General features: G+C 37.0%; 1 protein-coding gene across 1 annotated transcript; it reads right to left on the bottom strand.

Moving 5' to 3' along the window:
- Positions 1-569: 569 nt before the first annotated feature.
- LOC111322501 (uncharacterized) lies at positions 570-8,661 on the bottom strand. Its single transcript, XM_022925610.2, has 11 exons — positions 8,512-8,661; positions 7,043-7,263; positions 6,459-6,519; positions 5,994-6,137; positions 5,610-5,696; positions 2,929-3,051; positions 2,366-2,482; positions 1,838-1,915; positions 1,449-1,486; positions 1,249-1,309; positions 570-826 (listed from the first exon to the last, which is right to left on the bottom strand). The coding sequence occupies exons 1-11, from the start codon at positions 8,618-8,620 to the stop codon at positions 570-572; spliced, it is 1,296 nt and encodes a 431-aa protein (XP_022781345.2). The 5' UTR covers positions 8,621-8,661.
- Between the last annotated feature and the right edge of the window lie 4,907 nt (positions 8,662-13,568).

The following is a 13,568-nucleotide window of genomic DNA, read 5'->3' as shown; positions in this document are numbered from 1 at the left end:
ACTAGAAAAGCTTACTTAGCTTGGAATTATAAAAATTTCCTTTCTTAAAAATCGAAGATTTTCATGGTTTCCGTAACTTCGTATTTTTCCAAATTTCCTCTTTTACATGTTATGCTGTTATGCATTTTCTTCAGCGTATAATTTAGTTCAGCGTCGATCATTTATCATCCTTAGAAGAAAATGTTCTGATCTTTACGTTTAACTATAAAATTGCTTTGGCTTACATTGTGCGCATAAAAGGAGCGTTAAATTAAACATGAGTTGATTCACGCGAGGGTTTTACCTGGAAAAATGCCTGCACACGAGAGACACCGACATTACCGCGTGTCCCTTTCTGGAAAACATTCGTGTTATGACAAGAAAGGTCAGCTTAAGGGTTTTGGGTTACCCAAACTATGCAATTTTGACGCCGAAAAGTGCCAAAAAGTAATTACCGAAACTTCATCCGCAACACCTTGAACGTGCTGTGGGCGCGAACTGAGATCTTCTCTTACAGTTAATAATTGCCAGGCGGAACTCAGATCCGGCTTAGCCTAATTTGCATAAATTTTTTTGATGGGCAAAGCTCGTCATGTTTTAAACCTGTCATCTGTTGGCTTTTCTTCTCTCTTTTCCTCGCCTTTTTCCTCTTCCTTCTCTTCACTTTTCTCCTCCCACTTCTCTTCACCCTTCTCCTCGGCTGAAAGTAATGATTCCATTTTTTTATGCACAGCGAGACCAACCAGAAGCGCTCTTCTCATGCTGTCCACAACATAGTCGCCAGCGAGTAAGAAAGCTTTCTCTACCTTGTGACTCGCCATAAGAGTTGTTACGGCCTTGATCATTCCTGGAGAAGGAAATGGTCTTCTTATCTGACACTTTCTTTCAAAAAAATCTAAGGCGTTAGGTAAGTGGAGAGCTACGAGACACAAAATTACGCCTTTATAGACAGAACTTGTACCAGGGGGTGGCAAATTTTTTACAAGTGTGTCGCACATGTTAGAAATGTCACACTAAATGTTCACAAAACTTTTCTGGTGTTTGAACGAATTAGTTGTCAGAGGAACTTTTTTTCTGCATCCCTTGCTCTCTCGAGTGTGTTCTTTGCCCAAATAGAGTAATAAGTTGTTGCGTTAATAGTAAGCTTTTCCACAATTTTTTTGGGGTATACTGATCCACAAATTACTTTGTTTGATTATTAGCGACCAAGGCTCTTAAACTTCTAACTGTTTTTTCGGAGGGGGGGTGTAGATTGGGATAACGACATACCTTGAAGACGTTTTCCCTCCACCTTATGCAAAATTACCAATTTTTTGTAGAGCTTGATTTTCTGTAATTGTTTACGAAAGAGGTAAAACTATTCATTTATTTATTTTCATAATCGAGTTATGATATAAAAGAGGTTAGTCGTATCACTGATCGTCATTAACACCATATATGGAGAAATGCATCGATGAAACATTACTTACATCCAACACCGTGCTCACTGCAAATCTAGCAAATCTCACTAAAAAGGAAATGAAAAAGAAATGAGCAGTTAAGGAAAATTTTTTTTCCTTTTCACTTGGTTCAGCTAATTTACAGCTTGTGCTGACATGGCATAATATTTTAGTTTTCCTTTGTTTTATGAAAAAAAAATGGCTCCACTTTTCTGTTTGTCTGTAACGTTTACAGATCATGGTAAGCGTTGTGACGCGGGAAGTTGGAGCGCTGTTCTTTTGTTCCCAGGATCTTTGTACCAATTCTCCTCACTGTCTCCCATACAAATCCAATGACGTTTGTTTAGAGAAATTGGTATTGGGTGAATCATAAGAATCAAGGGCAACAAGGAAAGAGCGGGTAAATAAAAAGAACATACCTTCCTTGCAATATGAAAAAACGAGCCTGAGGAATCTGGCCTTCATGCTTTTTTCTGGTTTCAAGGACTGGATAAAATCTAGGATACAAGGTTTGATTATGACTAAGACGACTTTGAATAATGCGGAGCCCTCCATAAGTACACTGCTAGCCCTTGGACTCAGTCTCTTTTGAAGAAACGTTAATGCTTTGTAGTTAGCGGAGTGCATAAAATCCAATGAAAGATGGTTTGGACAAATTGTTCACTGAGATATACAAGTTCATATTTTGAGATTAGACAAAAGGATTAATCTTTTGATGATATTATGAAAGGGAAGTCGAGAGCACTAAAAGGAAGTAAAAATTGAGAAATGTAAACAATTTTCAAGTGAAGACAACTGGTTGGTTGGATAAAAAGAAAGGATAAGATTGTGGAAGCTACTGGAAAACTGCACTTGAGATTATAGTGGTGGCTGACTTTAAACGAAATATAGAGAATGTAAAAAATGAAGAGGGGGAAAGTTCAGGGAATGTAGGATCTCTGACTCACTTCCTCTGCAAAACTTGCTCCGTGGGTTGTACAAGAATGGGATAAACTTGTCCGAGATATCATAGTCACTTTCTTTGTCTTCCTTCTCCACAATTTCCCCAATTATTTTTACCAGACCTAAGAAATCGTATAGAAAAGACGCTTTATATTGTTAAACAGGCTGTAATGACGTTGAATAAAACACTAAAGGAAACATTTCCGTTATTACAATTTTCTTCACACTTGTGCCGCTGCTAAAAAAGTTGTTATCAAGGTTCTAAATGAAGTGTTACGTCACTATCAACTCATGTAAGTATCTTTTTTAATCTCTTGTCTACAAGCATCTTCTTAACATTTGCACCCTGATCTATTTTCTTCTTATAATAATCCTCATCTAATCTTAAGCACACAGGCTGTCACAAAGGTACTTTTCCGACTGATACGAGAAATATTAGTCATAAATGAATACGAATTCATATTATAATAAACTCTGGTAGAATTGAAGACGAAAATTTTGATCGCCCGCCGTAAAAGCCATTAGTCCATAGATACCCTCAAATAGATACAACGAAATTTATGCTTACCATCTAATTTGGTATCACATGCAGCATCAGCCACTAAACCTCCAACTGCCATGATAGCTTTTGCTCCAGGATAGTTGTTAAGTCCATTCATGAATGCAATGTGCGTAAATGCTTCGAAAACATCTTAACAAAGAAAAAAAAATGAGCCATAGGTCCTGATAAGTTTGTTTAGGCAAATTTCTGTAATTCTTAGTGTGTGACGAGAATTTTTTTATCTCTTTAATATTTACGAGTTGAAGAGCATGAGCTGTGCGAGGATAGTATTTTTAAAGTTGTGAGTTAATGTACAGTGTAATATAATTCTTCTGAGAAGGTAACTTACCTTTACCAACTGAAGCATAAGTACCTTTTCAGTATAGTTATTTCCTACTTAGGTGGCCGAACACAGTTTTTGATACCGGTGTTTCTTTCACCATTTTGTCTCTCGGTCGCCAAAACTGGCAGAAAGCAAGTTAACAACACAAACTTTGTATTTCGGATAGTTAAGCTGACGTATGTGCCGTTGCCAAGGTGACATGAATAAATATAAACAGACCTTTAAAATCGGTTTTGTTCCTTTTTAGAAAATCTAGTCATTAGTTTTTCTTTATAATTTGCATGCAACGAGCTTGTAACGATACTCACAAGTTAGTACCATTTTGCTAACAATCTAACAGAGAGATCTCTAATTATCCCCTGTTGAAGGTTCACTCAATTATCTAGAATTTCTTTTATTAAAAATCAATTTTTTTTCCATACTCCAGTTACTTATTTCCTAAAGTATTTTCGTGCTAAATTTCGTGAAATTCTAATGAGTGGTTCTCAAGAAATAGGCATATTTCCAAGAAAGCAATTTTCCATTCAAACGCAATTTTTTTACTTACTACGCACGCGCTGCATTTAACTGGGCTCTCTCGGTAACAACGAAAAAGCTGAGAATTGCAGGGTTCTTTGCACCGTTAACTTTTCTAACATATCTGTAATAAAAGATTAAAGCCCTCAATACACTGCGCCAACTATAGAGAAAAATAGTACAGAGTGCGGATACATGTTTAATAAATAAAATTACCGCTCTATTGACGGCGTGTTTGTTTTTTTGCAATCCTTGTGCCCGCGCTGAATTGCGTCAGGAAAAGCGCGTACGAAAATTGTGTTCAGCCACCTTAACCCTTTGAATACGAAAACGACCATGCTTTTTTCAGTTCTAATTTGGCGATACAAACTTAACCTCACTTTGTTGGTCCTTATATGGATCATGCGTTACAGTATTTGCAGTTTTGAGACACCATGGCCTCAGACCTTGAGTTCACATGACCTAGATCAACAGTTCGTGTTTGGATGCGTTCAAATCGATTCGGTTTCTCGATTTTCTGGCCGTTTATAAGTGTTTTTCGAGCCATTTTCCCTCTACAGAAGCCCTCCCGACGGCATCATTAAGCTGGAATGTGGGCAGAGGCAAGCCTCTGAAGGAAAACAGAGTTGAGAGATGGTTTCTTGTAGACTGGACCGCCAACGATGCTTTACTGCCAGCTTGGCGAGTTCACAAGTGAAGTTGCCTCTTGAGCCCCTCTGTGGATGGCTTCCAGGACCTACCAACGGCTATGTGGCCAAGTTTTGACCGGTAAAAATTTTAATCGATGCGATACTTTGCTGGTAGGACTGGATGGCCCGACACGATGCTAAAAATTCTTTGAAATGGAAATGACAGGAGTTGCCTTTTTTCGAGTTATGGTGGAATTACCCAGAATTCTTTTCGGGCATGAACAAGGTAACGGTTGTGTTCGCGACACTAGCTTTCATAAAATAAAAAAACAAGGGCTGGCAGATAAAGTGAGAAGGAATTTTCTGGCCAGACTCCAAGATCTGGCCCTGAGGTGTGATTTGAACGCAAACTTTTGTTTTTTTTTTAGCAAGTTTTTATCTTAAAAGATCGACATGTTTTTGGTGTTTCTCTTCGAGCAAAATGCTGCACTTTGGGATTTGTTTCCATACGAACGGTTCACTGCAATGAATATCAGGAATCATTGTGGGCGTTTTAGGTTGCAATAGGTGTTACATCAACTAGCCGGCACAATTTACACACTTACATAATGTTGTGTCTTAAGTTCAACAAGAAACAAGTATCAAAAGTGGTAAAGGTATTATCTGGAAACATGTGTTCACTTAGTATGCAAAGGGTTAATCAGACTTGAACATGATTTACATTTGTGCGAGACATTTAAAGTATGCTTGTACTCTACATCAACAACAAAGAAAATGATTTTCACTTGAGCAGTTTACTTAAAAGTGTACTTCAAAAATGGTCCTGCAGTTTTAGCTAAAGTGCGCGCGGTACTATTTAAGTACGATCGCAGTACAACTATTATTGATGCAGTATACTTGTAGTATACTTCAAGGTTATCCTTTTTTGTAAGGGCTAGCTTAAGTGTTAAAAAATATTAATGCTTTCCTATTAGACTGACAAAGAGCATATTTCTGTTACCTAAGAATGTTCGGACATTCACCAAAAAAAAAAATCCAGGTTGAAAACCAATTGGAGAGAGTTTTTAGCTTAAACTTGCATTATATATTCATGAAGATTGAGTTTCTCAATTTTTTATCCAGCTTCCAGGTATTTTTTTTTTTAAGTAAATAGTGGAAAGGAAATCAATGCTTTTCATCCTATTTTCAGATATATAAACAAACCTGTATGAATTTCTTACCAAAGGCTTGTTGTTCTGCTTCTTCAATGACCTGCCCCATTATCTTGGTGAAATCCAAGTCATCCGAACCTAGGTGGTCCAGTAAACCTGCAAAAAAAAAAAGTTACAGACGTTGAAACTGTCATCTGGTGTAAATACAAAAACATACACGATTAAAGTTCAAGGTTGTATTAATTGAGGGCCTAACGGACTTATAACTAACCGATAATAATTACTCTGTACTAAATTTTTGAAATAATTTACGGTTTTGTCCATTAATTCTTGAATAAAAATAACAACAAAAAATAAAGTAGAACAAAATCTAAGACCAAGACGTTAAGATTCTCAACAGAGAACAGTGTCAAAATATACAAACAATTCAAAACGATGAGCAACCACATTTACCTGATTGGTTTGCATGGCGGGCAAAAGCCAGTTTTAGTTGGTGACAGCGTTCGTTCAGTTTCATCACATGGTAACCTAAAAGTATCTTGATGTCGGCATCATCTTCCGCATGCTTTATCACTTCTACAAGCTGCTGTGCGTATTCTGAAAAGATTGTAAACTTTTCCATTTAGAGTGAAGCTCGTGTTATTCCAATGTGTATCCGAAAATGACTGTTGTCTAAAAGTTTATCGCCTTGAACCGAGGTCATTGTTATCATTTACGATATTCATTGTTTTTGCTTTGAACCTTGCTTCGATCAGTTTTTATAAAATTGTTTCATTGGCAACGATATGGTATTGCAAAGGTGAAACAATTAAACTTTGAAATATATGGAGTTTTCAGCCGCGAAGATGAATTGTTGATTGCTGCGCATTGGTCGAAATTCTGCAATAAGCTACGTGGAACTTAACATAAAAAGATTACCTTGATTCTTCTCGTCTCTTGCCTTCTTCAGTATTTTTAAAGCTGGTATTATGGCGTGAAGCTGCAATCGCACAGACAAAGATTTTACTTAATAATAAGTGAAGCTTTTCAGCTCTTATGTAACTATCCTAGACAAAGAAATTACGAGAACCTTGCCATAACAAAAATCTACTGAAGCAGAAAAAAAAAAAGGAGGAATAAAATTCTTAGGTAACGTCAAAAAACGGAAATAAAGTGTTAAAAAAGTAATCTTATTTCGGCTGGTTTACTAAAACGTGTCAGGCCGATGTACCCCAATACCCTTTTTGGTCTGGTTGGTGAAAGCTTAAGAAAAAAAATTAATTGATATGCTATTTTTAAATTGAAATGTCGAGTTCAGAATGAATACCACGGAGTTGATAGTGAGTTTCGTGACGGACAAATAAAAGACTTCGCGGTTGCATAGAGGCAATCATCGAAGAAGACTCGCTACTTAAAACCAGTATCCAATACTCAACTATGTCAGTTCGCTGACAGTCCGAGTGAGAAGCTAGTCGTTCAGCAGTTTTAAACACATTAATTAGATTACTATATCCCCGTCTTACCGATTCAACTAAGTCCTCGATGGCGTCTTTAACTGGAGGTGGTTTTCCGGAGCCGCCTGATCCGTCCGATTCCCCCGATATCCCCGATACCCCTGATACCCCTGATCCTTCTCCACTTCCTTCTTCGCTTCCCTCTTTCTCCTCGCCATGATCGTTAATGAGCAGATTTCCAAGACCAGGTTTCAGTGGCTCGGGCAATCCTCTGCTTGTAAATTTTTCATCTGTCAAGAGAAATAATGAGCAAATCTTATTTTATTATTATTATTTTTTTTTTAACACAAAACAAAATTGTTTTGCAGAACTGCGGAAAGTGACGACTCCCACGAAGCGTTTATTTGATAAAGAATTGATTTGACGCAAAGGAAATGACAAAAGGCAAACGAACAAACATCAAGGCACGAGTGCATTTAAAGACTTTAGAAAGATAATCCAAGGCCGTATCTTTGTATAGTCGTTCCCGCTTATCTTCACTTTTCTTTTAATTTCTACTGATATGTTACATAATTATATTTCTAAATACTGTGTATTTTAGTATAGTATTTTAGATCTTGCACAGATATATGTATGAATATATACAGATAATCTCCATTTTATGTTTTCTCGAAGATATTAGCTCCAACAAGCTACTCTAAAATTCGAGATGAAAGAAAGTTTATGATGATGATGATGATGATGATGATGAAGGGCTTTCAAGTGGAAGATGCAATACCAGATGAGAAGTCTGATAAAACACGCACCTCCTATGGGTACCAGTTATTTCGCATGTTGAACATAATGATATACGTCACGTGGTACTAGAAGTTCTCCCTGCTCTACCAATCTTTTTTGAAAAATTAGAAACTTCGGTGCATGCTTAAATTTTTCTCAGCGGATAACGCGATCGTATTGCAACATACTTGTTTATCGAAGTTTTTCTATTCTCAAAAACTTCACTCAGTAAAAATTTATTTCAATATTACCGAGTGTAGATATTTCGTTGATTACTTTGTAGTGGATTCTTTGTGGCTTTCTATAGTTTATTTTCGAATAGCTCTGAAGTGAAAAAGAACTTCAAAAAACCTTGGAGTTTTAATCAGTCAAGAACTCAAGATTGAATCAGTCCATCGGAAACATGTTAAAGTTTCTAAGAAATTGTTGAAGCTGTTGACCCAGAAGGAGCTAACGAGCGAGATCAATGGACTCAAAAATTATGTCAAACTCATCAGGGCGTTACGCTGCGACTGAGAACTGATGGGCCAAATATGGTATTGCTCAAAGCAATTAATTTTACGTGTAAAAATTTCGTCAATTATGGCTACCATACATACTATTTTCATCCCTGACTAACAGTCAGCTGTAGTGTTGCAGTACGTAGCTTTTTGCAGAAGGCACGAGCGAGCGAGAAATATAATTATTTCAGTTCAATGGCGGACGAAGATCGACGTCTTACACCATCAAAATTTACCGAAAGGAAAATGCAGAACGCTTACCGTTCAGCAACTTATCAAGCTGTTTATAATTCTCTTCTGGAAGGCCGACCCACTGGTAGATGTCAGCAGTTGCAAAGGCGAACAGCCAAAAACCAATGAAAGCCTTCATTTCTGCAGATTCTTTCCAAGCTGGCTGCGGGGTAAGCTGAAACGATGGTTCAGTGAAGCAATCCGGGTTAGCTTTTATACACTAGTTAATTACGTCACAATTGTAAGTTTTTTTCTCAAAGCTATTGTCCTAGAAGCAAAACAAAGGACTTTTCTTGCATTCTTTCGGCATTCTTTCGGTACGAGTTAATGTAGTACTGCAAATCACGCGTATGCACGCAGTACTCTTTGGAAAGTGCTTATTATGGAGTCGTTTTTTAATTCAGGCGTAGAATGTATTTCGTCAAATTCGAGTGCATGGAGAAAGAAAATTACCACGGGCTTTTTTAGGTACATGATAAAAATGACGAGCCATTGTTCCATTTATTGCCTTCTCGAGGGTATTACATCACTTCTTGAAAGGAATAGATGTCATTAATTTTAATTGTTGTTTGAGAACAGCTTTGGCAATAGTAATTTGAATATCCCAAAACATGAGTGTACAATGGTAAAGTTTTGTGTAATTTCAAATCTTAAAAGAAACCTCAATTTAAAAGAACTATGATTAAATGTTGCTTTGGTCCAATAGAGTTCTTATGTTCTAGAAATTTCAAAGTTTGATGAGGCAATTAAGCAAAAAATTATACCAAAAAAACCCTGCTGTCACCGCTTATTATTATTACGGTGATTATACCGTATGAAATTATATTTGAATTGACACGTGAACATCAACTGTTATGGGCAAGTGTGAAAAAAAGAATGAGAAAAAAAAGGCAAGAAAAAAGGTGCCGAAAATAATTGAACAAAAACATTCCAAAAACCGCTCTCTCGGCACCACTTGTAATTACTGAATGAGTACAAGCAAACCAGAAAAGGAAGATAAAAGTTAGACGCGTACGTACTAATCAAGCCTATCTTTTTTAAGGTTTTCTTTTTTCTCACTCTAGCTGTCTTGTAGATTTTCATTAACACTTATCGTATATTCCTGATTTCACCGCACCCGGACATGAATTTAAGCCTCGCCCTTTCAAAAGGGCTCGGGGTCTTCAAAAGGACCGCAGCTTGGATAATTTAAACCGGGTTGTTTATTATGAATCAGCGGTAAAGAAATTTTCTTAACTCTCTAAAATTTTCCTGTCATAACAAAAGCGCGTTAAGGCGTGGGTTGCATTCATGGATTGCTATAACGCAGAAAATTGCATTCTACAAGTATAAAAAAGAGAAAAGCAATCTGTCTAGAAACTTAGAACGCTGACCGAGATCTAAAATGTTCACTCCACAAAATAAACGACGTGCAAATGATTCCTGTTGCCAAGAGAAAATAATGGACCCATAATTTTCTTTTGCTACTGGTTAAAATCCTACTATCCTTTTCACACGTCATATCATGTAAGGGATGGCGGTAAAAAGGAAAAAAAAAGCTCGACCTTGCAAAAAAATTGAATGCATTAAAAAAAGCACAATTGCTCGACATTTTAGGAGTAAAATAATGGCACTTCCAAATTTCGGTTTGGGTATTTTCACACTCCCAAAAACACGCCTGGGAAACTTTGCAGAGTTTTTCAGCACGTAGTCGAGAATTTTTGCAGGGGGCAAGAACAATGGCTACAAAGAACGAAAAGACGTGATATAATCCTCTCGGGGATTATGTAATGATAATTTCATGTTCAAAATATACCAGGATAATTGGTGTTTGTAGAAACCTCAGCAAAAAAAAAAAACTGATGAAAAAGGAAAAATACATATCTCATTCTTTTGCAGCTTTACGCTGACAGAAAGGGAATTATTAACTCGAATATTTTGAAGTCGAGCAGTCATGCTTGGAAAATAAGAAAAGATCAGTTAACTGAGTTTAAAAATACAAAGCGGGTAAATATTTTTTTTCCAAAAGCTTTTGTCACGACGGTCCAGGAAAGGGATCTCTTTTTAAATGTAAATTTAATCACCACAAAACTTAACAAAGTTTCTACAAACAATGGAATGTAGCGCCATATATGAATTTGGATGAGTGCTGTCAGTTTAAACGCACTTCATTTTCGCTGTATCTTCTTTGGCGCGATGAACAGGCTATTCAAAGTTAGCAGTATGAGACCAAGCTTAATCAACGTTCCTGAACGCTAAGACTTTGAGATGCTTTCAGTTTCAGAAAAGTTTGAACTCTCCATGAAACTGGCAAAGCTTTGACGATTCTTCCCCAAAGTTAACAAATTTCATGCAAGAAGTGCTGGGCTGATTAAAAATGTTATCATTACGTCATTATTTTCATTCCGACATATAAATGAGCTTTCGAAAGATAGTTTACATTAATTACAGTTCTCACTAACCTGCGCTAGGAAGGAACTCGAGGGCTGCTCCCTCAAAGTTAAAAATGAGAAGTTTGATTTGATTTTTACTGTTATGCATAGTTGTGGTGCAAGTCCACAGTTCGTTTGCTCCTTTCGAAGACATCACCGAGGTAAAATTGAGAGAATTCAACCAAAATGGAATGAAGGTTGGTACATACGGCGACAATTGCTTCTTTCTTGAAATTTTAGAGGGAGCATGTAATTTTAAAGCAATTTATTTGGATAGAACAACACAGTTGAAGGTAGAAGATTCGTGGCTATCAGTGTTGGTGAGAAAAATATTTACAATTTTTCGCTCGAAACCTCATTTTTCAGTACTAGCTGCATATTTTTTTATTTATTTATTTAGGAATTTGTGCAAAGCAGTACCGGAGCAAAAACAAGAGGACATAAGTTCCCTACTAGGTTGTTTATAAAGCTGATTGCTGGAATTGTGAGGAGTTCTACATTGGCAAAACAAAACGAAGACTCCATGACAGGAAAACAGAACTTTTTAAGGCCCTAGCTAAAAGTGACCATTCATCAGCCATTGCTGGTCATGTGAAGACCACTGGTCACAACATTAAATGCGGGATCATTTTGACATTTTAGCGTCAGGAAAAACTGACTTTCATTGTAAAATTAAAGAGACGTTGTTCATTCAAGAGCTAAAGCCTTCCCTTGATGTCAATGTTAGTAGTGAGAAGTTGTTGGTTTTTTAGCCAGTACTTCTCATTGGTCTAGACATGTACTGCTGTAGATTCTTTTCGTCTCAGTCTAGGTTCCAGACCTCTTACATTCACTATATATAGTTTTCAACAATTGTAACGGTTCACTTTTGAAAATATATGTTGACTAGCATACGAAACGTCAAGTTCTATATAAAATGCATTGGAATGCAATTTTTATCACCGCTGTTTGTCCTATTTTCTTAATCAAGCTACGATGGCCTAAGAACAAGAGTTTAAGCATATCAAGCGACTCGCGCAGATTATTTGTTGGAGTAGCTCCCCAATAACTCAAGTGAAGCTTTCAAAAATCGGTGAAATTTTACACATGTTGAAACGATTTCAGATTATTCAGCACAGTCAGAGTAAACGCTCGCGAGATGCATGAATTACACGCACACGTTTGGAATTGAGGGCGTGTCTCGTGCGTTATGAAAACTTGTCGCGCCTGATGCCTACTGAACTTCACTAACGGTATGTTTACTAACACACTAATCTTTTACCACATTTCGATCTAATAGTTGAGGATTCCGAAGTTAAGCTAACAGCTAAACTAGCAAAAGTACTCGACGAAGGGATGAGGAATGACAATAATGGCAGCAAACCTGATCCAGAAGATAAGAAAGAGTTAAAAGCATTGCAGGATATAGTTGAATCGGTAAGATTTGGTTACAAGAACAAATCTGCAAGCCTTGAGAAAGACTGGCTGCTTTTGTATGGCCAGCTTTTATGTCACTTTGTTTCTCTGGAAAACAAAGGAAATAAGCAGCATCATTTTGGTAGAAACGGAATATTCAACAACATCCAATACTCCAGGAGGACTCTAACTCGTTCTGCAGTTTCATTTTTGATTCATAAAGTAGTTGAGTATGATACAAACTGACCAGTTTCATTCACAAAGATCCAAGCTTCCTCTGACTTTAAATTACTCTTCAATAACGAAATGCTTTATCATTGAATTATCAAAATATTTTTCATCACTTACATATTTTTATTTCTTTGTAATTTCAACTTCATTTCATCATTCCTGTGCTGAAAGAAGCCGAAAATTTTAAAGAAGAGCAAAGCGAGAGTGAGTTGGCTACGAGAGAAAACTGTATCTGGACTGTCATCTCAGGCCCAGTTTAGACGTGGTACGCCTGCCGCGACGAACTTAATTCAGAAATTAATTGTGCGACAAAACTTCGACAAAAGTCGTGCCTCCTATTTTGGGGGGATTGCGTTCTCGCGGGAAATTACGCGAACGAATGGATACTTTGCCTCAGTAAATCCTAATTTTGTATGACACTAGCCCGATGATATGTCAGAATCAGGGTCGTGTTTCTACCGTGCCAAAGTCGAACTGAACCTAATTACATGACTTGACGTATTTCCTGACAATTAATAGTAATTAGTTTCGTAGGGCCACAAAGCTCATTTCCTTGTGAAAGTGGCAAAACTGCCTAAGTTAGAAGGCAATATCGCTAATTACTGTGTTGATAGGAAAGAAAACACTGAAATGCACCGAGCAATAAAGGATCCAGTTGAGAAATTAAAGTTGTACGGATGGAAATGGCAAACCGCTGGCGTAGCTTGTAATTTATAGTTGTGTTTACAGTTAGGTATCTAAAAGGGTATTCCTCTAGAGTGTTTCATTTTGTGCCTTTTAGAATACGTCCGTGGGTTATTTGAACTGCTTAAAGAGGAACCCGATTCTAAAAAGTTCATGAGCGTTCTCGGCCGAGCTGCTCTGGAACTGCTCGGAAAGTGCCATGATATTCAGCAACAGTTTTTGTCACATGCAAATAAGACAGGTTTGTTATCCTCCGTTTAGACGGACACCTAATATGTTCCCTGGTCAGTAAATTTTTATTTTAGGAAATGAGGCCTTAATTAAACCACTCATTGATAATTTTCTTTTTTATTTATTTCTTTATTT

This window comes from Stylophora pistillata, chromosome 8 (assembly GCF_964205215.1).
Source record: "Stylophora pistillata chromosome 8, jaStyPist1.2, whole genome shotgun sequence".
In the NCBI taxonomy this organism is placed as follows: Eukaryota; Metazoa; Cnidaria; class Anthozoa; order Scleractinia; family Pocilloporidae; genus Stylophora; species Stylophora pistillata.
Note: the sequence above shows the minus strand (reverse complement) of the source record. Positions and strands in the feature narration are given on the sequence as shown.

Bases quoted from the DNA above. Each gene is read 5' to 3' on its own strand.
- LOC111322501 (XM_022925610.2), bottom strand. From the start codon at position 8,620: ATGAAGGCTTTCATTGGTTTTTGGCTGTTCGCCTTTGCAACTGCTGAC. The intron at 7,264-8,511 runs GTAAGCGTTCTG...TTCTCTTGACAG, and splicing joins GCTTGATAAGTTGCTGAACG to ATGAAAAATTTACAAGCAGA. The intron at 2,483-2,928 runs GTAAGCATAAAT...ACGATTTCTTAG, and splicing joins ATGTGATACCAAATTAGATG to GTCTGGTAAAAATAATTGGG.